The 26,984-nt window shown below is 46.1% G+C and overlaps 1 protein-coding gene across 1 annotated transcript; it reads left to right on the top strand.

Moving 5' to 3' along the window:
* Positions 1–158: 158 nt before the first annotated feature.
* Positions 159–26,067, top strand: SDR42E2 (short chain dehydrogenase/reductase family 42E, member 2; the record flags this gene model as incomplete). Its single annotated transcript, XM_081965494.1, has 22 exons — positions 159–407; positions 2,002–2,097; positions 2,950–3,010; positions 3,787–3,902; positions 4,338–4,413; positions 6,464–6,546; positions 7,289–7,426; positions 7,540–7,605; positions 8,662–8,725; positions 12,360–12,433; positions 14,023–14,167; positions 16,347–16,666; positions 17,893–17,988; positions 19,113–19,170; positions 20,349–20,467; positions 21,143–21,218; positions 22,321–22,403; positions 23,368–23,505; positions 23,959–24,024; positions 24,708–24,771; positions 25,330–25,403; positions 25,804–26,067. The coding sequence occupies 22 exons, from the start codon at positions 159–161 to the stop codon at positions 26,065–26,067; spliced, it is 2,526 nt and encodes an 841-aa protein (XP_081821620.1).
* Between the last annotated feature and the right edge of the window lie 917 nt (positions 26,068–26,984).

The raw sequence follows: 26,984 nt of genomic DNA, 5'->3' as shown, positions 1-26,984 counted from the left end.
ACCATGAGGTTGGGGTAATCAGTGTTGGTTTCTGTTTCTTTGATTTTATACAGGAAGGCTTCGGTGATCCACCCGCAACTTTTTGGTGAAGGCTTGTCAGCCGGTGCTCAAGATTTACAAAGCACCCCCTTAACAAACCAAACAGAAGTTATCCAGCCATGCTTTGTCAGCGTGAGGACATCCTCCAAAGAAAATCCGATGAAAAAGTGACCCACAAGGGCGAACCCCCCAATTGGAGAATTCCCAGGCAGATGGGATCCTTAGGTCCGAAGGCAATGGTCACCGGTGGTACGGGATATTGTGGATTCCACCTGAGCTGCGCTCTCGTCCAGGAAGGGATTGGTGTGGTTGTGCTTGATAGACGTGAACCTAGATGGGAGCTCCCCAAGGGAGCAGTCTTCGCCCAGGTAGGATGGGGATCAGTTTGACTGTTGGTGTCAGACCTGTCCCAGTCTGATCCCTTGGGAAAGAAAGATCATCAACTCCAAGGTAGTGAAGTGATAGATTCTTGTATTAAAAGAGAGTGATTGCAGTAAAGTCAAGCTAGAATTGAATTTCCCACATGAAATAGATACAAAATGTTTTCCCTCACCCCAGCCCTTCCTCCATGGCCTGCCCGTCTTCAGCCAATCAAGATTCGCCTGGGTGTTTTGAGAACACTGAGGTGTTTGGAGTGTTTCACATTCTATCTCAGGGTGTTTGGCCTTGATCACTGGCACAAATTCTTGAGCTTCGCCATTCTTTGTCAAGCTGTCATCCTCCCCTTCCTATATCCCATCATGTACTCATACAGGGTTATTGCCCATTTGTTCCCACTCCCCATGTCCCTCCTCCCCCCAGCCTTCGATGGCAGGATGCCGCAAGACACCAAGTCCTTATTCCATAGGTCTCCCTTGTCCTCCAGAAATCCAGGTAGTTTTAGTAGGACTTTCTTCTCCAAGGTTTTCCTGCAACAATAAACCTGTGGGGCTTGTTATGCTAAGATGAAAAACCACTGATGCAAATTCGTGCAGGGAACATCCATGGCTGAAGGTGAATTGGACAGGGTACAGGTAATCCTCAATTTATAACCACAATTGGAACACGTGTTTCTATTGCTAAATGATACAATTGTGAAGTGCGTCGCACCTGATTCTACGACCTGTTTTGTGGCGGTCTCTAAGGAAATCCAGCTTCCCCCACTGACTTGGTTTGTTGGAAACTGGCTAGGAAGGGCGCAGAGGGCCATCACATGACCCCGAGATGCTACGACAGTCGCAAAGGCAAGCCAGTTGCCAAGTACCCAAACGTTCAGCCTGCGACCATAGAAATACTGTGATGCTCATAAATGATACGTAAATGAAGAGTCGATCATCCAGGCCAAAAGGATCTGAAAAGTATACTGAGCGGAGGTGGCGCAGTGGTGAGAGTGCAGTACTGCAGGCTACTTCTACTGACTGCCAGCTGACTGCAATTTGGGAGTTTGAATCTCACCAGGCTCAAGGTTGACTCAGCCCTCCGTCCTTCCGAGGTGGGTAAAATGATTATTGGAGGCAATAGACTGACTCTGTAAACCGCTTACAGAGAACTGTAAAGCACTGTAAAGCGGTATATAATTCTAAGTGCTATTGCTATAGTTAACTCTGTCTACTGCCAGCAGTTCGATCCTGACTGGCTCAAGATTGACTCAGCCTAGGGATTCGAACCGCCGAACTGCCGACCTTTCTGATCGACAAGCTTAGCATCTTCGCCACTGAGCCACCACGTCCCTTAACCTTTTTAGATGGTCATAAATGTATTTTTTCAGCACCATCATAGCTCATCGAACGCATGGTGATAAGCCAAGGAGTACTTGTCCCCTCATTATTAACCCAATACTTTCAGCATCGTGGTCGTAAAAATCTTGCAACACTACCGGGCTTAGCCAGCAAATGGTGAATCAATCAACAAATTGTAAGGAGGCTCCTTGACGTGTCTTGTTTTAATGTGCACGTCTTTCTTTCCCACACAAACATTTCCCAGGCTGATGTGCGGGATTATGAGAAAGTCTTCCAAGCCAGTGAGGGAATTGACACCATTTTTCATCTGGCAAGCTTTGGCATGTCTGGTAGTGAACAAGTAAGTACCGTGTTTCCCTGCACTTGGCCTTATTTTCGGGGAGATCTTGTTATTTTTGAGGTGCAGGAGGCCCCTTAACCTTGGCCTGTGGCCCGCAAATCAGCTGATCCAGAGGGGGCTGTAAGTTCTGTTTCTGGCGCACTCTTGCCAGCCCTAGCATCTCTGGGCCTGCCACTCTTTTTGCGACCGCCACTAAGAGAAGGGGCACGGTAGCTAGGGTTTGCGGGAACGGCCTGCACGAGGCTGTTCTGCGTGGATGGCAGGTGTGCCTGTGGGGCACTGGAGCATGCTTTCCCCCTTCCCCCCAGGAAATTGCAGGGACCAACTGCGCATGCGTTTAAATATTTTCAGGGCGGGGTTATTTTTAGGGCAGGGCTTATTTTAGGGCATGCGCTCAAAAGCCTGATTGGGTTTATTATCCGGGGAGGTGTTATTTTGGGGGAAACGGGGTATAAGTAATCTTGCAGGATCCAGTCTTGAGTTGGTCACCAAAGGCTTTGTCTTCCAAGCTTTCAGATTCATGCTAAAGCCCTTTTTCAAGGATCTTCTCTCTAGCAGGGTGTGTCCTGCTCTGTGTGTGGTATTTATAGTGCCTGTTGTGTAGATGGCATTTTAAACGTTGATTGGGCTGTGTTGATTGCTTTTAAGTCATTAGCCATCATTTGCTTGTGTGTCCCAGCCCTCCCCTTCTAGGCTGGTGGTAAATCAGCAGTTGACTGGGAGGAGGCCTGTTTCCCTGGCTGTTTTTGTCCCTGCCCGTCCAACAATCTTAGTAGCTGCAAAATTGAATGTGACCTAATATAAAATCATCATTTTTCTGATTTTTTCTTCTTCTGTTGTATTGCTTCTAAGCTCAAAAAGATAGAAGAGATTGAATCCATCAACGTGGGAGGAACAAAGGCTGTTCTTGATGGTATGCTTCAGTTCGTCTTTCTCATTTATGCCGATACATGGAAGTGTTCTCATTTCTGGGAAACTAAGTAGCCTACTAGAAGACTACATTCTGCCGGGGGGGAAATGGTGAATGTTAACCCTGATTTATTGTTCTGTACTTGGCTTTATTTCTTAGTTTTTTTTAGATTTATGGCTTGCCTTTCCTCTAAGAACTCATGAGAGGCCAATAACATAATTGGATATGTTAAGACTAGTATATCTCAATCTCAGCAACTCTTTAAGATGCATGAAGACTTCAATTCCCAGAGTTCCACAATCAATAGGGGAAATCTTAATGTATGGTGGCTGGGGAATTGTGGAAGTCCACATATCTTAAAGCATGCTAGCTGGTGCATTCTGGGGGTTGAAGTCCACCATTCTTAAAGCATGCTGGCTGGGGAATTCTGGGAGCTGAAGTTCACAAATCTTCCAATTGCAACGGTTGAGAAACATTGGTGCGATGTTTAGTTTACTTTATTGTCATGGTACAACGAAATTAAATGCCGTCTTCAGTGTACATTACAATTATAAAAATAAAAACACAAACGTACATCCTTTACATTCTATATAATTGAAATTGAAAACCCTATATTGCACTATACCGTAGTATTCAATATAGTTACTGCCCTGGAATAGAAGCTGTATTTCAGTCTGTTTATCCTTGTTGTTATTATCCTGTCTACCTGATGGTAATAGTTAAAAATAAAAGTGCCCGGGATGAGATGGATCTCTTTGTAATGTATTGTTTCTCTGCAGTTTGCAAAGCAAGAAACATTTCCAAATTGATCTATGGCAGTTCAGTGACTGTTGTATTTGGTGGGGATCCAGTTGAAGATGGAGATGAAACATTGCCATATTTTCCGCTTGAAAAGGTATATTTGGGTGAGAAACATATTGGAGGTAGGAGAGTTTGCATGTTAACCTCAATTTATCTAATTTCACCTTTAGAAATCGACGTCTCTCGAACTGAACAATAGAGAAACGGTTTGCATTTGCTTCTCCCCCCCCCTCCCAGAAATAGTTACATTTCCCGGTCTAGTTTTATAGCCTTAGGATTTGCAATGCTTTGATTTTCCAAACTCAGCCAACTCTTATTAATCCTTGAAACAGAATTCAGTTGTCCTTCAACGTTCTGCGAATTTTGCAATGCAATTCTCGAGTGTCACGAATTAGACCTCAGCTGGGGGGTTCCATTGTCTTCATTTCTATTTGTATTTTATATTCAGATGAAACCTTTAATCATAATCATAATAATCTAAATATAGACGTAGACATAAATATAAATAAAGGTGTTTTCTCTCTCCTAGCAACCTGACAATTATTCTAAATCCAAAACAATTGCGGAACAGATGATCCTAGCTGCCAACGGAACCCCACTTCGGGGTAAGTTCAGAGCCGTTTCCCTTCCTTTCCTCTTCCAACCTGAGGGAACCTTGAAAAACATTTAAGGAAAAATGTTATGACAAAAACACATTTTATTTATTTGAAGGATTTACCCTATTTTTCGGAATAGAAGACGCACTTTCCCCCCCTAAAAGAGGGTGGAAATTTGGGGGCGTCTTGTACACAAAATGTAGGCAAAAATGAGAGGCACGGAGGTGGCGATGGTCTGTGGCAATCCCTGCAGCCTGGAACAGCTGATTGGCGGTCGATCCACCCGCCAATCAGCTGCTCCTGCTGAAACAGGCTGCTATAATGTGCTGAAGCGGACCTGGCTGTTCGCGATTTGTTGCAAGTACGTGTCAGAGTTTGCAGCAGCAATCGCATTCAGAAAGCACACCCCAGGAACTGATTCAGCAGGATTGAATAACTTCTCTTTATATACAATATAACACATTAAGTAAATATACAATATCCAAAAGCAGGTTTTCCAACGTGGTTGTTCAACAGAGAAGCTTCACTTTCAGTTTTAGTTTCAGAGATCAACACAGCACGCAGCTTTAGTACAGAACAAGCCACGCCCAGGCTCCTTGCTGTCTCCTTCCTTGTTGCTCCCACAGCAAATACTGTTTGTTTCCAAACGGCCCTCAACTCTCTCACACACTGACAGGACGCTAGCCAGATGAATACCATGGATACTGGTAGGCAGAGGCAGAATATTTTTTTTCTTATTTTCCTCCCCCAAAACTAATGTGCGTCTTATACTCCGGTGCATCTTTTAGTCCAAAAAATATGGGTGTATGGCCGCCCGCTCACTTTCAGTGACCCTGGGCAGCTTACCAAAATGGTATGGGAAAGAAGCTCAGGATTCTGGCTGATAGTTCTCCCAAAACCAGAACCGAAAAGGACCACAAAGAAAATCCCAAAGGTGCTTTTTAAAAATTCAATATAATTTTATTTCACTTTATTCTATTTTACATATTTATGTATTAAATTATATTGTATCTTATGCTACAACTATTGTATTTTACCCTACTCTTATTTTAAATTGTTTGTATAGGATTCTATTGGTGGTATGAGTTTGGACCTTGTGCTTTGATATGGTTTATAGGCAAATAAATAAATAAATTAATAATAATAATAATAATAATAATAATAATAATAATAATAATAATAATAACAACAACAACAACAACAACAAAAACAGTGCCTAGGTCCTTGGTTAAGACTTGAACTGTTGAGCTACCAACCAGCCCCAAAGGCTCTGAATCTCACCAAAGATTAACTACATAATAATAATAATTCACAAACTGATTACCTACAACGCCATGACCGAGTTGCTAAGATCATTCACTGGAAATTGTGCCAGAAGTTTGGATTTGAGTGTAGCAAAAACCACTGGGAACATCAGGTTCAGAAGGTTTTAGAGAATGAGAAAGTCAAGATCTTGTGGGACTTCAGAATCCAGACTAACAGGCACTTGGCCTACAACACACCTGACATAACAGTAGTTGAAAAGAAAAAAGTATGGTTCATCGACATTGCAATACCTGGAGATGCACGAATTGAAGAAAAACAGCAAGAACAAATCACAAAGTACCGGGACTTGCAAATTGAAGTTGAGCGACTGTGGAAAAAGAAATCGAGTGTTGTCTGATTGTAATTGGAGCAATACCTAAAGGGCTACCTTGTTATTTGGAAATTCTAAATTTATCTGTCTTGAACATTCTGACTCCTACAAAAAACCACCCTACTTGGAACAGCTTATATCCTCCGACGTTACCTTAACAGTTCCTAGGTCCTTGGTTAGGACTTGAGCTGTTGAGCTACCAATCAGCCCCAAAGGCTGGGAATCTCACCAAAGATTAACCACATGATAATAATAATAAAGTCCAAAGCAGTCGCAAAGCAAAAGCTACCTATACGATGATTCAGGTTGGATGGGGAAAAGTCATGAAACTGAAGTGGAGTTTTATGCTTGCTCAATGACTTCTTTTTCCCCACGGATTTGTCCAGCAGAAATTCCATGGAATTATTTCGTTTTATCTCGTAGGAGGAAAGACGCTCCGAACATGTGCTCTTCGGACACCTGGAATCTACGGTCCGGGAGAGAACAAACACATGTCCCGCTTCATCGTAGGCATTGCTTTTCTGACCTTTGAACGTGGTTTAAATCCGGATGCTTGGCAACTGACTCCTATTTATGACGGTTGCAGTGTCCTGGGGAGGGGTAGGTGGGTGTCACGGGATCCCCTTTTGCGACCATCTGACAAGCCAGGTCACTGGGGAAACCAGGTTGCACTTCACCACCTTCCTTCCCTCCCTCCCTCCCTCCATCTTTCCTTCCTTCCCTCCCTCCTTCTCGCCCTCCCTCCTTCTCGCCCTCCTGCCCTCCTTCTTTCCTTTCTTCCCTCCCTCCCTCCCGCCTTCCTTTCCTCCTTCCCTCCCTCCCTTCTGCCTTCCTTCCCTCCCTCCCTCCCTCCCTCCTGCCTTCCTTTCCTCCTTCCTTCCTTCCCTCCCTCCCTTCCACCTTCCTTCCTTCCCCCTCCCTCCCTCCTTCTTTCCTTTCTTCCTTCCCTCCCTCCCTCCTTCTTTCCTTCCTTCTCTCCCTCCCTCCTTCTCTCCTTCTCTCCCTCCCGCCCTCCTTCCTTCCCTCCCGCCCTCCCTCCTTCTTTCCTTCCTTCCTTCTGTCCCTCCCGCCTTCTCTCCTTCTGTCCCTCCCACCTTCCTTCCTTGCCTCCCTCCTTCCCTCCCTACCTCCCTCCTTCCTTCCTTCCTTCCTTCCTTCCTTCCTTCCTTCCTTCCTTCCTTCCTTCCTTCGTTGCATTTCATCCCACACCGAAATATTGGATTACTTTTTTCTGTTTCTTTTCCGTAGAAAAGTATCCAGAACTATTTTCTGTACTTCACCTTTGATACCACTGGGACATGGACAAACTGGATCCATATTTCCAACGTAATTCAAGGCCACCTCCTCGCCAGAAAAGCTCTAACAGCAGAGAGAAATTTCGTTGCTGTAAGTAGTCCATTTCTGATGTCATGTTGGCTCCATTTTGACCAAAAGGACAAGGGCATCTGCCCGGGGGGGGGGATTCTCTTCTCTCATTCCTTCTTTTTATTTTTCTCCAGAATGGTCAAGCCTATTTCATACATGATGGAGAAAAGGTCAATTTTTTCAAATGGACATCAGTTCTGGTAAAACCTTTTTCTTGCTTGAGGAAATCTTTTGAGAATAGGATAGGTCTTCAGGTTTATTCTATAACAGGGGTATCCAACTTGGCAAGCTTAAGACTTGTGGACTTCAGAATTCCCCAGCCAGCCATTGCTTTCTTGCCATTCCATCACTTAACCGATTTATTCTGCGCTTCTTGTGCCATTAAGGCTACCGATTCAACCAACTTTCCAGTGGAAGAGAGTATCTCCAGCTGAGGTTTGAGCTATGGTGTCCGTGGTATCTTCTGAGGTTGGTTGATTGCTCACAATCAATGTTGAAACTAAATGGAATGTGGTTGTCCATAAATTATAAAATTAAGCAATCTGAGCTGTTAGCATCTTAGACTGAGCTAATTCCACAAACACTAGATAATTCCTGGAAGTTTGACGTGCAGACAAATGGACACTTAAAGGGAAACCACGTATACGCACTGTTCAAAAGAGACAATTTTTTTAAAAAACCCTAGAAGGAAACAAGAATTAGAACACACAATCTGCAGCATTCAGCAGCCAGATAAGCAGGGATTAATACCAGAGAAACAATCAAGTAGAAAACAATACCCTAATCAAGGAATGACCAAGGAAAAACTCACACACCTCACCAATACTGGCAAGATAAGTAAGTAAGTAAATAGTTACTTATAGTAAATAGTTGGGGAACCCCACACTCACTCTAAGTGACCTTAAGTGATGATGCCTCCATAATACCTGCAAGCAAGCAACCAAGATCAGAAGGCACTAAACTAACATTGTTGGCGTGAGAATCTCTAGTTCCCAATCCACATTGTGAGAAGAGAGCTGAGTTAGCCTGCTGTGGCAGAAAATTAGGGGTCTATACACCTGATGAAGGGAGCTCACAGAAGCTTCTGCCTTTTAAGAAATGTTGTTATTTGGAAAAGTGGTTACTCCCTTCTCTGGAATTCTACCTCCTAAGGTAAATCTAGTTCCGTATTGACCTTTCATTCATCATGGCGTAGAAAACATGTATATATATATATATATATATTTGGAGACATATTTCTTTTCTGTCCCTTACAGTATGAAAAGCTGGGCCATGCAAAGCCAAGACTGGTTCTACCTGGGTTTGTTTTGGAAATCGTAGGTAATTAAAATATTTCACTTTGAGGCTTTAGCATCCTTTGGCCTATCTTGTCTAGGAAATCTCCAATGGAATTGAGGTTTTTTTACTCACGAATCAATCAATCCAGGCGGCTCTCGATTTACGAACACAAGGGAGCCCTCCTGTTGCTAAGAAGGACAGTTTCTTGCCACAGTTGTTAAGTGAATCTCTGCCATTGTTACGTCAGCAACCTGGTTGTTAAGTGAATCTGGCTTCCCCTTTGACTTTGCTCGTCCGAAGGTTGCAAAAGGGGATTGCGTGAGCCCGGGACACTGCAACAATTGTCGTAAATAGGAATCCGTTGCCAAGGGTCCAATTTTTCATCATGTGCGACCACAGGGAAGCTGCGACGGTTGTAAGTGTGGAAAATGGCCGTAAGTCGCTTTTTTCGGTGCCGTTGTAACTTTGAGCAGTCACTAACTGAACCATTGTTAAGTCGAGGGTCACCTGTAGCCTGTGAGGTATCGTGGCAAGAAGAGGTCACTTTGTGTCGTCCTTCAATGAGACATTGGAATGGGAGAATAGGGCAGTGATGGTGAACCTTTTCAGCAACCGAGTGCCAAATAGGACGCATGGAAACATCGCCCGTGCGCTCGATGGGGGCTGCGCTCTGGAAGAGCTGGACTTCCGGGTTCTAGCGTGCATGCGTGCCAAAATAATAATAATAATTTATTAGATTTCTAGACCGCCCCCTCTCCCCGGAGGGACAACAAGGTAAGGCCACGCATGGCGGGTGACGTGGCTTCTTCGTGTGCCACTTTAGGCATGCATGCCATAGGTTGCCCCTCACAGGGATAGGGCATTAATGGGCTTACAAAATGGCTGCAGGAGAAGCAATAATTAAAAAAAAAAACATTTGACTGTGCAGAAATAGACAGACTCACACTGAAGATTAAAAAAAGAAGACAAAGAGTACTTTTGAATACAGGACTTGTTTTACAAATGGTTAGACAACATACGTGGAAACTAGGAACTGGAAAAATAGTATTATAATAAGCAAATAACTCAGACCGCACGCTGTTTACAAAGCGCTTATGTATGTAACAGTGGTGGGTTGCAGGCGGTATGCCCCGGAACGGCCGTACCGGATCCTGCCCGGAGCACCGGATACCGTTCCGGTATGGTGCTCCGGAGGGCCCACACGCTCCTTAATGGTCTTTTAAGTCTTCGGCGCTTCCGTGCACGTGCATGGCACGTACAGCCCCTGCGCGAGCAGCTAGAGCGGTGCGGAGGTTCGCAGAGGCGCTAAGACGCATGCACGCACTGCACGCATGTGCGAGCATGCTGCGCGCGTCCATGTGGACGGCACCGGGCCCGTTCCAACCGTACCAGTTGGAACGGGATCCAGAACCCACCACTGGTATGTAAAGAGAAAACCTATTAATAAATGATAAAAAACAAAAACAAAATGGCTGCCAAGGAGATAGGTTCTCTAGTCACAAAATGGTGGCCATGGCCAGTCTCAAAGGATTTATGGAACCTTGGTTGTCTTCTAGTCCAATCTCCCGCCCATAGTAGGAGTCTTCACACCCTTCTGGAAAAAAAAAGATTGTCTGTTCTTTTCTTGAAATACTTGTTTCCTCAAAGAGGAATTAGCCTTGAGATGTTGTCCACACACTATCTGATGCAACCCAGAGCATAAAACAAAGAAATAATGCAAGATCAGAAGAGAGAATAAAATAGAATTCTACGTAGAACGAAGGAGAAATTTCCTGACAGTGAGAACAATTAATCAGTGGAACAGAAGTTGCCTCCAGAATTTGTGAATGCTCCAACACTGGAAGTCTTTAAGAAGATGTTGGATAGATATTTGTCTGAAATGGTACAGGTAGTTTTGGATTTCCAACGGTTCATTTAGTGTCTGTTCAAAGTTACAACACTGAAAAAAGAGACTTTTTTTCACACTTTACAACCTTTTAGCATCCCCCTGCTCATGTGATCAAAGTTCTCAGAGGTATCCTTATTGGGTATTCTACCAGAGAAATATAGTAAAGAAGATTCATATTTGATTGTACAAATAATAACAGCCGCTAGAATTGCATTTGCACAAAATTGGAAAGCAGACAAAATCCCATCAGAAGGGGAGGTAATAAAGAAGATATTAGACTGTGCAGAAATGAACAGGTTGACATTGAGAATAAAGGACAAAGAGGAATCAGTGTACTTACATGACATGGGGGCGATTTTATGAGTGGCTTGAAAAAAAGACATAAATAGAAAGAAAAAGGAACAAAACATGAAATAAATAACTCAGACGACACATTGTTAAATCAGGGGGAGGGGAAAGAAGAAAATATGAAAATGTAAATACACAAGCAGAAAAATGATATGAACTGACAAATGTTAAATAGCAATGATAAGAATGTACATTTAAGAATGAATTTGTAAGGAAAAATGAAAATAAATTTACAAAAAAAAAGTTCAGATGTTTGGCAGCTGGTTCATATTTACGACGGTTGCAGTGGCTTGGTGTCATGTGACACCTCCCCCCCCCTTTGGGACCTTCTGACAAGCAAATTTCATGGGGAAGCCAGGTTCACTTAATAACCGGGGTTACTAACTTATCAACCGCAGTGATTCATTTAGCACTTAGCACTTCACTGTGGTAGGAAAGTTCGTAAAATGGGGCAAAACTCAATTAACAATGGTCTCACTCAACAGCAGAAATCGTGGTGGGCTCCATCGTGGTCATAAGCCGAAGACAACCTGTATAGGGCTTCCTGCCTGAGCAGGGGGTTGGACTAGAAGACCTCCAAAGTCCCTTCCAACTCCGTTATTCAGTTCTGTTCTCTTTATTGGTCAAGTGTGATTCGACACACAAGGGATTTGTCTCTGGTGCATAAACTCTCAGTGTACCCACATACGACAATGATAAGCCATAGATCCTAAATCATAGTAGTTCCAATCATTAATCGTAAGATACAGACCACAAGTGATAGAACATAAGATAGCAATAGCACTTAGACTTATATACCGCTTCTTTTACAGCCCTCTCTAAGCGGTTTACAGAGTCAGCCTCTTGCCCCCAACAATCTGGGTCCTCATTTGACCCACCTCGGAAGGCTGAGTCAACCTTGAGCCTGGTGAGATTCGAACTGCCCAAATTGCAGGCAGTCAGCAGAAGTAGCCTGCAGTACTGCACTCTAACCACAGCGCCACCGCAGCTCATAGATACCCATAGGAGGAGATAGTAGGAAAGATGAGAAGATGAGAAATGAGAAATATAACACGGGCAATGCAGCCTACGTACATAATATGTGGGGAGATCTGGCCCATATAATTGCCAAGGATCAGATACAATTGAATGGATAACATCACCGTCGCATTCTCCACCCTTCCATTTGCTAACCCAAGTGGTAGTCATGTGCCTAGAAAGGCTGGTGCTCTGTTTGTGGTTTGGCTACTCCCAGTTGATTGCAATTTATGGAATGTTTAATCACCTGGGACAGGTGGATGTCCCTGCCTTCAGGACCCAAAGATGCCCATCAGCGCTTTGTGATCTCTTAATTAAGACAGGCCGATCTAATGGGTTCTTTCCCACGTGTTCTTCAATCTGGATTGATTCACAGATCCCTTGGTTCCACCCTTTAAGTCTTGAATCTTCTTTCTTCAACAGTTACCTTGGCAGAATACCTGTACTGGATGTTTAACCCTATTTTTAACTTCATACCGTTCCTGACCAGAAGAGAGGTAAACAAACACACAACAACCCACAACTTTCCTGCTTACGCTAGCAACCACAAAGGACTAATTGGGATGTGAGCAGAGCTTACTAACTCTCCTTACTTTCTTCTAACTGGGGTTACTTGACACAAGGGTGGGAACCTGTCTTTGAGAGGTAGCACACGGCTTTGGGATAATGGTTATTCAAAGGACATGGTGCCACAGGTGGTCCCTGGCAAATGACTGGGAGGGGATCTGTTCATTACGGTTGTGTGTGACCCAGGTTGTAAAATGGGTCAGTTGCGTGGCGATGACTGAAGAGGGGACTCAACCGTCACAGCTTTGAATCCAAGTTGTAAGTCTCCCTTTGGGTTGGTTGTAAGCCAAGGACTTCTCTTCCCTTTCCTTCTTCATTCCAATATATATTCTATTCTATTCTATTCCATTTCCTATTCTATTTCCTATTCCATTTCTATTCTATTCTATTCCAATTCCCGTTCCCGTTCCCGTTCCATATCCTAATCCTAATCCTTATCCTTATCCTAATCCTTATCCTAATCCTAATCCTAATATATTCTATTCATCTCCTTCTGGAGAACAAGAGGTCCCATCAACCAACTTGCTCAATAGTGGCAACTGTGAGAGGGATCTTGGAGTCCTAGTGGAAAACCATTTAAATAGGAGCCAGCCGTGTGCAACAGCTGCCAAAAAAGCCAACACAGTTCTAGGCTGCATCAACAGAGGAATAGAATCAAGATCACGTGAAGTGTTAATACCACTTTATAATGTCTTGGTAAGGCCACACTTGGAATACGGCATTCGGTTCTGGTCGCCACGATGTAGAAAAGATGTTGAGACTCTGGAAAGAGTGCAGAATGTTGGAGATGTACTACAAAGTACAAGCAAGGAACCTTCTACCATATGTGGTGGAACTGCACCAAAGCCGGAGAGTAAATAAAAGAATGGCTGGAACAAATTACAGAACAAAAGATTGAATGGAAACCAGAACGATTCCTATTGGGCATATTAGGTGATAAAATGTGTTTAAAAAATCCCAATATATAATACTACATACGTATATTAACTGCAACAAGAATATTATTTGCTCAAAATTGAAAACAGAATAATATCCCATCAGATGCAATGATAATAAGAAAGATGCTTGAGTGTGCAGAGATGGATAGGTTGACCACGGAACTGAAGGATAGAGAAGAATCGGAGTATTATAAAATGTGGAATAGCTGGTATAAATGGTTGGAAGAGAGACGCAAGATACTGTATAAGAATTAAGTATTACCTACAGCAAATATGATAACCCTGTATATATCTGTAAATATTACCATGTTCTAAGCGACTATATAATATCAAGTATATTAGAGGATATCGCAATAGAGCTTATGTTAAAAATATTTTTTAAAAAAGAGTGCAGAGAAAGAGCAACAAAGAGGATTAGGGGACTGGAGGCTAAAACATACGAAGAATGGTTGCAGGAACTGGGTATGTTTAGCTTAAGAGAAAGAAGGACTACGGGAGACATGCTAGCAGTCTCCCAATATCTCAGGGGTTGCCCCCAAAAAGAGGAAGCGAAGTTATTCATTGTGTGTTCCCTTTTCTAGGTGGGACATGTGCTTGTTACCTACACTTTTCGGATAGACAAGGCAAGGAAGCAGCTGGGATTTCAACCAAAGAAATATTCCTTAGCCGATGTGGCTGACAATTATCTCCAAAGAAAATCTATGCATGAAGACAAAGGAAGTCCCTCCCCCTAATATTCAGACTTGGCTCAAAGGTGTTTCCCACCCCCCCAAAAGGCAGCTGGACTCTCTCTTCCCCTCCCTCTCTTTCTCTCTCTCTTTCTCTCTCTCTCCCTTTCTCTCTCCCCTCCCTCCCTCTTTCTCACTTTCTCTCTCCCTCCCCCTTTCTCCTTCTCTCTTCCCCTCCCTCTCCCTTTCTCTCTCCCCCTCCCTCCCTCTTTCTCACTTTCTCTCTCCCTCCCCGTTTCTCCCTCTCTCTTCCCCTCCCTCTCTTTCTCTCTCCCCCCTCCCTCCCTTTCTCTTTTGTTCTCTCTTTCTCCCTCTCTCCTCTCTCCTTCTTTCTCTCTCTTCCCCTCCCTCCCTCCCTCTCTGTCTCTCACTTTCTCCCTCTCCCCCCTCTCTTTTTCCCTCTCTCTTCCCCTCCCTCCCTCCCTCTCCCTCCCTCCTTCCAAGGGGAGGCCAGCCCTCTCCTCCAAAATCATGGTGTTCATAAGATTTGCACACCCATCCTCATCCCAACAGATCCTGGTATTATCCAGGAATCCTACGAGAATATATGAGAGGGGGGGAGGGAGGGAGAGAGAGAGAGGGAGGGAGAGGGGGGGAGAGGGTTGGAAGACAGAATTGGAGAACTAATTGGAGGACAAAAAACCTCTTGGAAGGTTGCCTGCCCAGCCCTCAAAAGTGGACTAGTAACTTGGCTTAAGGTTGCTCAAGTGGACCATTAACTTGGCTGACCTTAACGTTGCTCAAGGGGACTAGTAACTTGGCTTAAGGTTGCTCAAGTGGACCATTAACTTGGCTGACCTTAACGTTGCTCACAGGGACTAGTAACTTGGCTGAACGTTAATAATCACAGCAGAAGAAGACTTCCAGACGGTGGACAAGAAGATACATTGACTAATTGATGTAAACGATTAAACATGGATCTTAGGAAAATGCCACCCAACCCAACTTCACCTTTTGATCTACCTTTATTCGGAATAAAAACATATCCTCAACCTGTTGATCCAAGTCTCTGCATTCGCTCAAAACCCTGGATGCCTTCCTGGAGCCGTCCTTCTCCGCCCCTGTCCAGCCTATCTCCCAAGAAGACACCTTTCCCCCCTCCCGTCCCTTTTTCAAAGCCCCCCGACCCATCCCGGGATCCTGGAGGTCCAAAGGCATAAGAACACGCGCAGTTCCCACGACCGTGCGCGGACACGCGTGTCAGAGCCTCGCTTCTGCTGGAGTGCGCTTCGGATCCCAGATATACGGCGCGCGGACGTTAGGTTCGCTTCTAGCTTGCGCGCGCCCCCCCCCTCCCATGACCACCGCCCCACGACCACCGCGGGCCCTGGGTGGCTCGGCGTGGCCAGCTTGATGGTGGGGGGGGTGTGATATGACCCGCCGGGGGTCCCCGCCGCTCTGAAGGCAGGAGAGAAGCGGCTGGAGCTGATCGCCTTCCCGGGGGGGGCAATTTGGGGAGGGGGCGCTCGGCTTCGCTCCCCGCCCAGGGTAAACGGAAACTGGTCGCTTCGGAGTTGGTGAAACTCAAACTCCCCCACGGAGGGTTCGTTAGTTAAAGGGAGAAATCAGGGTTTTTCTCTTCCTCCCTCCCTCCCTCTTTCCTTCCCCCCATTCCTCTCTTCCCCTCTCCTCCTCTACCTGTCCTTTCATCTCTCTTTCAATCTCTCCCCTCTTTCCTCATTCATCTCTCCCTCTCTCTCCCTCTCTCTGTCCCTCTCTCCCTCTCCCTCTGTTCTTCTTTGTCCTTCTCTCTCCCCCTCTCCTTCCCCCCTCCTTTTCCCCATCCTTCTCCCTCCCCTCCTATCTCTCCCGTCCCCTCTCTCTTCCCCTCCTTCCCTTCCCTCTCTCCCTCTCCTTCCTCCCCATCTCCTTTTCACCATTCATCTCTCCTTCCCCATCTCTCTCCATCTCCTTCTCTCCCTCCCCTTTCCTCCTCCTTTCTTTTCTCCTTTCCCTCTTTCCCTATCTCTGTCTCTCCTTCCCTCTTTTTCTCCCTCCCCCTCTCTTCCCCCCTCCCTCTCCCCCCTCTCTTTCTCTTTCCCTCTCCTCTCTTCCTCCTCCTCTCCCCTCTCCCCTCCCTCGGAGAACAGCACAGTCCCCTCATTTCAACCTGCGTTACGCATATTCTCCTTTAAAGATCAAATGACGTCTGATTCCTCTTATTACACCTGAGGCAGGTGAGGAGCAGGTGACCTCTTTGCCCCTCTGGATGGAGGGGGCTCCGCCATCTTCCCAGCTTGGAATGGAGAAGCCTCACGACCCGAAACCCAGCCGCTTCTACAAATGCAACAAGGAGGATGGCAAAATTGTGGAAAACCCTCCTGAAATCCTGACTCCGACGTTGAAGAAAGTCAGCGACAGGGCGGTCATAACCGGAGGCGCCGGTTATCTCGGCTTTACGCTCGGCTGCGCTCTCGCTAAATCGGGAACCAAAGTCATTTTGTACGATTTTAACTCGCCAATCTGGGACATTCCAAAGGGAATCATATTAATCAGGGTATGTTTTGACCCAGGCTTCCCCCAAAAAGCACAAGGCAGAGTCCTGGTCCCGGCAAAAACCCCTTTTCATTAAACCAATGTGAATTCCTCTCCTTCACACTCAGCAAAGGCCTGGCAAACCGTCTTTCAAAGGAGTATTTCTGACCACAGACCTTATCTAGCTTGGAAAGCTGCCAGGTCAATATTTTCCCAAATGAGGTGGTGTGCCAAGATAGACTGGGCACAGAGTCTCTGAGATGTAAGGTTGCCGACCCCCTTGTGTCATTTTGCCTCTGAGCTTCCATCGAAAGCAAACATGAGGCTTTGCCGGTCAGAATTTCCAACGGCAGCTTTAAGAGGTGCGGACGTCAACTCCCAGGAGTATATTTTTCTTTATTTTATTCATTAAGAAAATTTATGGGGCGGCCCAAGTCATGCATGATGACTCTGGCTGGCTTGCAGAAACAAACCCCCCAATCAAAACCCCAATAAACCCTTCCTGCTTGTTGCAGGGGGCATTTTGTGTGCTTTTGCATTGCGTGTGAGTCCGTTGTGCGGCTTTTGTGCTATTTTTGTGTAAAGTGTGATAGTTGGGTTTTTTTGAGCTCTCGGTGACTCTGTGAGGTCCCTGCTTGTTGCAGGCGGCATTTTGTGTGGAGTTCAGCTGCTTTTGCATTGTGCGTGTGAGTCAGTTGTGCAACCACACCCACTCAGTCATATGACCACCAAGCCACTCCAGCCACGTCCACAGAACTGGTAGGGAAAATTTTTGAATTTCAACACACACACACACACACACACGACAACAATCAAATGAGCCACTTGATGGGCTCCATCCCTCTCTGTGGTCCCCAGGCTGGTTGGCCAAACCAGCTCTTCAGGTCTTTCAAAAGGGTATCAAAATGGGGCCAATCCTTTCTCTGTGGGAAGGATATTCCACAGGGAGGGAGCCACCGCAGAGAAGGCCCTTCTTCTGGGTCCCACCAGGTGGAGCTCCTTAAAATAGGGGACCCACAACAATCCCTACTTCCCTGCTCTGGTGGGTCGGGTAGATGTCACTGAGAAAAGACCGACCTTCAAATAAATTGGGCCCCCAGTCCAGGGAGAGCTTTAAATTCTTCAGCCGACGTGCAAAAGACGGTTCTGGGAGTTATAGTTGAAGTCTGATAGGCTGTTTTATGAGCCCCACATGGGGAAAAATGGACACTTGTCCTCCAATAATACAAGTTTTCTCCTGCTTTACAGTCAGACGTGAGAAATTTTAGTGACTTGTACTCAGCCTGCGAAGGGGTGGATTGTCTCATCCACGCAGCCTCCTACGGGATGACCGGCGTAAAACAAGTGAGTCCAGCTTGATTTTCCTTCTGGAGTTCTGGAGTTTTGCAAACGATGCAGGCTCTCTTGAAGATGTGGGAAGTTTATTCTGAAACCAGGAGACAGTGAATTCTAGTCCAGTCATAGGCATGAAAGCCAACTGGGTGACTTTGGGCCAATCAACAGGAGACAGTGAGTTGTAGTCCCATGTTAGGCTTGAAAGCCGGCTGGGTGACTTTGGGCCAATAACCGGGAGACGGTGAGTTCTAGTCCAGTCATAGGCATGAAAGCCAACTGGGTGACTTTGGGCCAATCACCAGGACACAGTGAGTTGTAGTCCCACGTTGGGCATGAAAGCCAGCTGGGTGACTTTGGGCCAATAACCGGGAGACGGTGAGTTTTAGTCCTGCTGTAGACGTGAAAGCCAGCTGGGTGACTTTGGGCCAATCACCAACAGATGATGAGTTCTAGTCCTGCTTTAGGCACAAAAAAAACCTGGGTTACTTTGGGTCAATCACCAGGAGACAGTGAGTTCTAGTTCCACCATGGGCATAAAAGTCAGCTGACTGACTTTGGGCCAATCAGCAGCAGGTGATGCGAACCAAGTCTTATCTTAGGCATGAAAGCCAGCTGGGTGACTTTGAGCCAATAACCAGGAGACGGTGAGTTGTAGTCCTGCCATAGGCATGAAAGCCAGCTGGGTGACTTTGGGTCAGTCATGTACTCGCAGTCTAATCCACCTCAAAGGACTGTTTTTGGGGGGAATATATATAATTTCTGGGGAAACTAGAAGGAGGAAAAAGCATTAGGTATGCAATCCTAACAGCGGGGACTTGTTCAGGTGGGAGTCAAGACCGACTTGAAGGTCAGCAAATAAACCTGGACACGAAAAAGAAATGCAACATTTCAAAAGCATTTCTAGGACCTTCTCCCATAATTGTTCAGGAAATACAAAGGGAATAAATAGAGCAGTGCCTCTCAAGCTCAGTCTCTTTAAGACGCATGGACTTCAACCCCCAGAATTCCCTTGCCCAGTGAATTCTGGGAGTTGAAGTCCACCCATCTTAAAGGGACGGAGCTTAAGAAACGCTGGAACAGAGCAAGTCCTTTTCTGTGTTGTTGTGACATTGTGATTCTTCCTCTTCTCCTAGTTGCACAAGAAACGCATTCGGTCGGTCAACATCGGAGGGACCGGAATCGTCCTCGAAGGTGCATACGTGGTGTTTTGTGTGTGGTTGTGGTGATGGTAGGCGACAAAAAAAGAACAGATCGACTTTTGCTGGCCCAAATTCAGGATTGAACTATTTAGAGGAGACCAGGATTCTTGTGGCCCGCCAGTGGCCAGTGGAGCTGGCAGCAGATTCGGACAGTGAGGAGGTTGGGGAGGAAGATGGGCCAGTCCTGGAGGCTGGGGAAGGCTCGGATGAGGGCTCTGTGTCGGAGGCAGAGAGGGGGCCAGGGCCGTGTGCCAGTTATCAGCTGCCTTCGGAGTCAGACATCAGTGAGGCAGAAGAACAGCTGGAGCCTGTTCCCCAAGTGTGCATCCACAGAGTTGCCAGACGAAGGGAACAGCTAAAGAACAGGGGTTGACTTGGGAGTAAGGCCACAGGAAATAAAAGAGGAGCGAAAGGGGAGGGGGCTTTTGCAGGAAACAATCCATTCGCTTGGTCGTTAGATTCGTTTCAGGAGTGTGAAGATCTGTCCGTGAATCTCAGAGACTCTGTGCCCAGTCTTTCCTTGCACAGCACCTCATTTGGATAATATTTACATGGCGACTTTCCAAGATAGATAAGGTCTGTGGTCATAAATACTCCTTTGAAAGACTGTTTGCCAGGCCTTTGATGAATGTGAAGGAGAGGAATTAACATTTGTTTAATAAAAGGGGGGTTGTCGGAACCAAGATTCTGCCTCGTGCTTTTTGGGGAAGCCTAGGTCAGAATACCCACATTGACTCCATACTTCTAGCTTTCCTTTGCATATCCACAATTTAATTTCCCCCACCAATAAAAATAGTCTACCAACCAATTATTTTTCCTGCGACACAATTAAAACAAAATGTCTTTCAAGTTGAAAGCCAGCTCTTGGTGACATCCCGGAAACATCCCTATCCTTGCCAAAATTAATTTCCCTTCATCTTCTCGCCCAATGCTTTCCCACTTCTCATATTAACCGACAGTCCGGAGATCTCCTGGTGGTCTCTCATCCCAATACATTTCCCCCAGCTCTGCCTGGCTTAAGGTTTTGAAGTCAACCCTGCTCAGCTCCCCTTTATCTTCCAGGTTTGATGCAACGATGGCTCGCTCCTTCAACCTCTTGCCCTTCCACAGCCTTTGGGCCACGTGGCATGATTTGCACCCCCAACCTTGTCCCTTTCTGTGTCTCCCCAGTTTGCAAGCGGCAAAGAATCCCCAGGTTGATCTACACCAGCACAGTCAATGTGGTCTTTGCAGGAGAAACGATCGTGGACGGTGACGAAGCCACCGTATCCTATGTTCCTTTAGAACAGGTATGTTTTCTGGCTGAAATAAATTACAGGTGGGCCTCAACCTATGACTGCAATTGGGGCTGGGATCTCCGAGGCGAAGAGAAGCAGTCATTAAGTAAGTCACGCCTGATTTTGGAGCCTTTTTTTTGTCACATCGTTAAACAAATCAAGTGGCCGTTAAGTGAATCCGGCATCCCCCGTTGAATTTGCTTGTCGGAAGCCAGGTAGGAAGGTTGCAAAGGGTGATCCCATGACCCCTGGGACAGGGCAACCGTCGTAAGTACATGTCAGTTTCCAAGTGTCTGGATTTTGATGAAATGATCAGAGGGAGGCTGCAGCTGTTGTAAGCGCAAGGACTGGTTGTAAGACATTGAGTTCGGCCCTGCTGTAACTTTGAACAGTCGTTAAATGAACGGCCGTAAGTCAAGGACTACCTGTAACTTTTTAAGCATTTGGATGAAACGGGGAGTTGGATTCGAATATCCTGTGGGCTGAAGGAAGGAAACGAGCCGTTGATTTCGGTCCAGGTTGAAAATTTTGCACAAGTGTGCAAAATTGTCTCAAACTCCAGTTCCTCGAAACATTTTTGGAACGTGCAAGTGGGGCCAATTACAATTCTGAAGCCAGGTTGTTGTTGTTGTTGTTGTTGTTGTTGTTGTTGTTTGGCTTTTGAGTCTCCCTCTCTTTCTCTTTTAGCAAGTTAATGAATATTCCCGGACGAAAGCAATCGCAGAACAAATGGTCTTGGCGGCTAATGGATCATTCCTGAAAGGTACTTCTCCGCAAATTTCTGCATGTGAAATTCTGCCCTTCATCTCTCCCCACCCACCACCACCTTCCCGCCACCTTTATAGTCCAAGAAACTAGGGAGGATTTCTCTTGGGATGTTTACCACTTCCCATTCTTCTGTGGGCTCAGCTGCCTCTTATCTGAGCGTTGTTTAGCCTGTGATTCTTAATCCTGTCTCCCAAGGTCCTTCCAACCAATCATTACATCAATGGGTTAGTCTACAACAGGGGTCCCCAACCTTTTGGACCTCAGGGATCACTAAATTCATAATTTTAAATCCCGCCGACCACTAATAGGATCTGCCTAATGACCGGCTGGGTGGGAGTGGCTAGGTGGTCAATGTGACTGGGTGGGTGTGGCCAACTTGATGTCACTCACGTTGAGGGGCACCTCGCCTGGCTCTACTCGCCTCTCCCAGTCACTCCTCGCCTGCCCATCTGGGCTCCTTAGGGCCCCAACAGGAAGCAGTTGCTGGAGCTAAGCAGCCCCCAGGAGAAAGAGTTGGCAAAAGAGCTCAGTTCAAATTGGATCTGACCGAGAAGGAAGCTCAGCAAAAGGACCTCACTGAGGACTAGGAGCATAGGCTTTCCAAGCAGAGGGACGACCTGCGGGAGTGCAAGGCCAGGGATCGGCGCCTGGAGGCTCAGAGGGCTGAGATGGTCAACCAGTTCCAGGCCATGATGCTGTCCCACTGGAACGAGCCCCTCCGGCTCTTCGCCACCAGCGGCTCTTCCCTCCAGCCTTCGCCCAAAGCCCCCCACCAGGGGGCTGAAGCAGACTTCAAGTCGGAATTTCTGCCCCCCTCCAACCCACAGAAAAAGACCCCAAAGGGGAAGTCTCTCTGCAGCAACACAAGCGTTCATTGCACACATCCTTTTTTTTTTCATTGCACACCGCTGGGCGCCCACGAGCGAATCGGCAGTAGTGGTTGCCGGAACCCACCCCTGGTGCTTGCCCATTCCGGTTTGAGCACTCGGTACTGAAAAGGTTCGCCTTTTCACTGACCTAGGAATTGCACCCAAAGGACTAAAGGTTGTCATTTCACACATTCAAGGATTCATCCTGGCTTGCTTTCCTTTACACAGGAGGAGGAAAGTTACACACCTGTGTAATCCGCCCTCCTGAAATGTATGGACCGGAAGAGCTGCAGCCTTTGTCTCGGTTGGCCGTACGTATTTTGATGGGCATCCCTGATTAAGAGGTGGGGAGGGTGCCATAGAAGCACCTTTGCAGGGAAAGCTAACAAGGTCTTTGGCAAACGGGTTGCACTAGCCAAACTTGGCTGAAGAATAAGCCAAGAAACTTGGTTAATTCTGCAGGTAAATAAGGCCTCCAGACAAGATGAAGAGGAAGCCATAGAGCATTGAGTGTTTGTTTTTCCAGCTCTGTGTTTTAGAATTTTTTTTTTAAAGGAGAAAAAGTGACATAACCCACTCTGTGTTTTCTTCACCTAAGAATACATCAATGTCTCTCCTCCAGGATTGCTTTAAATCTGTTTTTTAAACTTGGCAACTTTAAAGTCTCTGGACTATCAACTCCCAGAATTTCATAGCCAGCGATGGTTAGGAAATTCTGGGAGTTGAAGTCCACAGATCTGAATGTTGGCAAGTTTGGGAAATCCTGCTCTAATTGTTGGGGAGGAGAGAGAGAGAGAGAGAGAGAGAGAGAGAGAGAGAGAGAGAGGGAGGGAGGGAGGGAGGGAGGGAGAGAGAGAGAGAGAGAGAGAGAGAAGGAAAGAAAAAAAGAAAAAGAAAGAAAGGAAAGGAAGAAAAAGCAAAGGAGGGAAGGAGGGAAGGAGAGAAGAAGGGAAAAAGGAAGGAAGGAGAGAAAGAAAAAGGAAGGCGGGTGGGAGGGAGAGGGTGAGAGGAAAGAAGCGAGAGAGAAAGAAAAGGAAGCAAGGAAAAAGAAAGGAAGGAAGGAGAGAAAGAAAAAGAAAGGAGGGCGGGAGGGAAGAAGTAAGGAAGGGAGTGAGGAGGGAAGAAGGGAGAGAAAGAAAAGAAAGGAAGGAAAAAGAAAGAAAAGAAAGGATAAAAGAATTCAGATAGCTCTTCCTTTTCTGCATTGTTTCTTTTTAAAGCATCCGTATCTTCTAGTTTAGCTGCCCCTCTGTGATATTCCTGTTTTGCCAACAGCTCAATATGGAAAGAGGTTTTTTCCACGTCCGTATCAGTGATCCGGGAGTCCTGACGAACTGGGTGCATGTGAAAAACCTGGTCCAAGCCCACATCCTTGCTGCCAAGGCTCTCACTCCCGAAATGGACTATGTCGCGGTGAGTTTTTCACACCCCAACCTTCCAGAGATACCTGGACTTCACCTGTGACTTTTTTTGCCGTGGTTCCTAAGTCAGTCGCTGCAGTCATTAAGCGACTCGCACTTCTACCATCGGGCAGAAGACATCAAAGCGTAGCCAGCCAAACAAATAGGTTTAAAAATAGTTTCTATCCTTGGGCTGTCCAACTCGTAAACACAATCCAATTTTCTTTTTTCTTTCTTTCTTCCCCCCACTCCCTAATTACTTGCATAGGGATTATTCGTTGTACTATTTATGTTGTTTGTATTTTGTTGTCATGGATTGCACCAGTGGGCTAAAACCAATTTCATTATATATGTGATGTACAATGACAGTAAAGGCTATACTATACTACTATTTTTATATTTGTTAACGGTGTGGAAGCATCGCAGGGACTTCAACGTCCCCTTCCTCGCTGCTGTCCTTCTTTAGGGTGGCCAGGCGTACTTTATCAACGACGGGGAAGAGGTCAACCTGTTTGAGTGGCTCTCGCCCTGGGTGAGTCCAAGATCTGTAAATTGATCTCTGTAAATTGTTTAATTGCTGCCCCGGATGATGGAAAGACACAGACGAGGGCCCTGAAAAGTCAACCCTTGGACCTCCGTGACCATCTGGTATTCCTCCATTGTCCATTTAGTGGATTAAAAACCTCTTGTCTTCTTCCTGCCCTACATTTTGGCTCTGTTGACTAACACAGGAGTCTCCGAACTTGGCAACTTTAAGACTCGTGGACTTCAACTCCCAGAATTCCCCTGCTAGCTCTTGTACCTTGAGACCAGGAGTGTTCATTCTTGGCAATTTTAAGACTCGTGGACTTCAACTCCCAGAATTCCCCTGTCAACTCTTGTACCTTTAGGAGTGTCCATTCTTGGCAATTTTAAGACTCATGGACTTCCATTCCCAGAATTCCCCAGTCAGCTCTTCTACTTTTAGGCCAGGAGTGTCCATTCTTGGCAACTTTAAGACTCATGGACTTCATCTCCCAAAATTCCCCAGCCAGCTCTTCTATCTTTAGACCAGGAGTGTCCATCCTTGGTGACTTTAAGACTGGTGGACTTCTGCTCCCAGAATTCCCCAGACAGCATGTTGGGAATTGAAGTCCCTAAGTCTTAGTGACCAAGTTTGGAGACTCCTGGAGTAAAGAATTGTCCTTGTCAATCAGTCTTCTGCTTTATTTTCAGTTCGAAACACTGGGCTACAAGAAACCGTGGATCCGTATTCCTGTTTTTCTGGTTCATCTAGCAGGTAAAAAGTCTCCAATAATTGGCTCGATGCTGGTTTCTTACTGGGTTTGAAATGCTACGCACTGGGGTCAACCTATTCTCCAAAGCCCCTGAAGGCCAGACAAGGAATAATGGATGGAAATTGGTCAAGGAGAGATTCAACCTAGAAATAAGGAGAAATTTCCTGACAGTGAGAGCAATCAACCAGTGGAATAGAAGCTGCCTTCAGAAGTTGTGGGAGCTTCATTCCTTGAAGCTTTCAAGAAGAGACTGGATTGCCCTCTGTTGGAAATGGTGTAGGCAGGGTCTCCTGCTTAGGTAGGGGGTTGGACTAGATGACCTACAAGGTCCCTCCCAGCTCTGTTAATCTGTTGAACCACAGCCAGTTCTTTATTCCGATGAACCTCTTTCAGATTTTCAAGTTGGTCCTGTATTTATTTATTTTCTTAGAAGATAGGATCTCCCCCCCACCTCCCCAGTACATAAGACAGAGATGGGAGAGAAGAAAGATGGAGGCTGGACACGCATTTTGCTTCCCGTTAAACTTGTCACTGCAAGAGCTGTGCTTTCTCTTCCACAGCTATCGTCATGGAAAAAGTACAAAATCTGTTGTTCCCCATCGTGGAAATCCCACCCCTGATCACCAGAAGCGAAGTAAGGCATCCTTGAGTAATTGGGGAGGGGGCAAAGGGGCTCCTTGGTGGCAGGAACCTACTGTTGTTCGGTTTGCCAACCTTTTGCCCTCGGTGTCCCTGGAAGGAAGGGTCTCCAATTGTCCGATCTGCCCATTTTACACCGACACTACAATCTGTTGTGGCCCACCAGTGGCCAGTGAATCTGGCAGCAGATTCGGACAGTGAGGAGGTTGGGGAGGAAGTTGGGCCAGTCCTGGAGTCTGGGGAAGGCTCTGAGGAGGGCTCTGGGGCCTCAGCTGCCTTCAGAGTCAGACATCAGTGAGGCAGAGGAACAGCTGGAGCCTGTTCCCAGTGTGCACATGCTGGGTTTTAATAGGATAAAGATGGGTTTCATAAATCTCTCTCTTCCCGATTTACAGGTACACAATATGCGTGTCACACACACCTTCAAAATTGATAAAGCTCAGGCCCACCTCGGCTACGTCCCGAAAAAGTACTCGTTGGCCAACTGCGTGGATCATTTTATGAAAAAGGGACCCCGGCCGAGGAGTTTTTTCTTACGAAAATGCCTTTTTCTACTAGTCCTCCTCGCGGGGATAATCGCACTGTCGGTGAACTTTACTGAAGTCCGAGATTTCCTGCTTGATTCCTGGGAAAAATATCGCTATCTTCTGGAGATGTAAGGCGGGGCGGGCATTGCTCGCCTGCCAGCCCTTAGGCATGGGGATGGGAAGTGTGAGGCACATGGGCTTTGGAGCCATCCCCCAACTCATAGGCCAAACAGGTAAGACAAAGAGGAGGCGAGAACGATTGTTCCGAAACTCAAACGGAGAATGGACGGGTCGACCAAGCACAGTCCCCAGGAACGTTGCACACCGGTGTCTTCTCCGGAACTCCCTTGAGATCCTCCAGAGGTTTTGCGTGGCTGAATGAGGAAGAAAAACAAAGGCCCAAAAGAGGGATGCTTAAGCCCCCCACCTCCACCCCCACCCAACCCGAACTCTGTAAGAGCCACCCACAAGGATCAAGGTTGGTGTCCTCTTCTGAAGATGGAGCCTCGAAGGATCACGTAGGGGATGCCATCAAGATGAAGGACCCGCTTGGACACTTTTATGCCCGTGTACCTCCATCTGGCTAATGTTTGGGTCAACTGTGCCGAGGCGCTAAAAATTAAAGCACTTGGGGGGGAAAAGACCAACACGGTGCCTTTTTGAGTGAGGAGAGGGATGGCAGTGGTCCAGATATTTCCTCAAAATCCATGGGGTTCATTTACGGGCTCCGGATGGCATCTTGGGCACAGAGGAGCAGGGGGTTGCCCAGGTGCCATCTCCAACTTCAAAAGGGTGTCCAGGTTTAGTTTCAACTTCTCCAGCTGAAAGGCAAAAATTCCTGAAATCTTCCCTTTGGGGGAAATAAATGTATATAGTGCTGTAGTTAAAAAATAATAATAAAAGAAATGAAATAAAGTTAAAAAGAATCACTTGTTCAAGGTAATAAAGAGGTAAATAAGATTTAATTTACGAATTCGATAATGAATATGTAAATTAGAATAATAAATTTAAAAAGGGTAAGTATATTTATTATTTCTTTACCTAATTTA

This window comes from Natrix helvetica (genome assembly GCF_964273705.1).
Source record: "Natrix helvetica genome assembly, chromosome: 13".
Lineage (NCBI taxonomy): Eukaryota > Metazoa > Chordata > Lepidosauria > Squamata > Natricidae > Natrix > Natrix helvetica.
The sequence above is the reverse complement of the archived record's forward strand: the minus strand, read 5'-3'. Positions and strand labels throughout refer to the sequence as shown.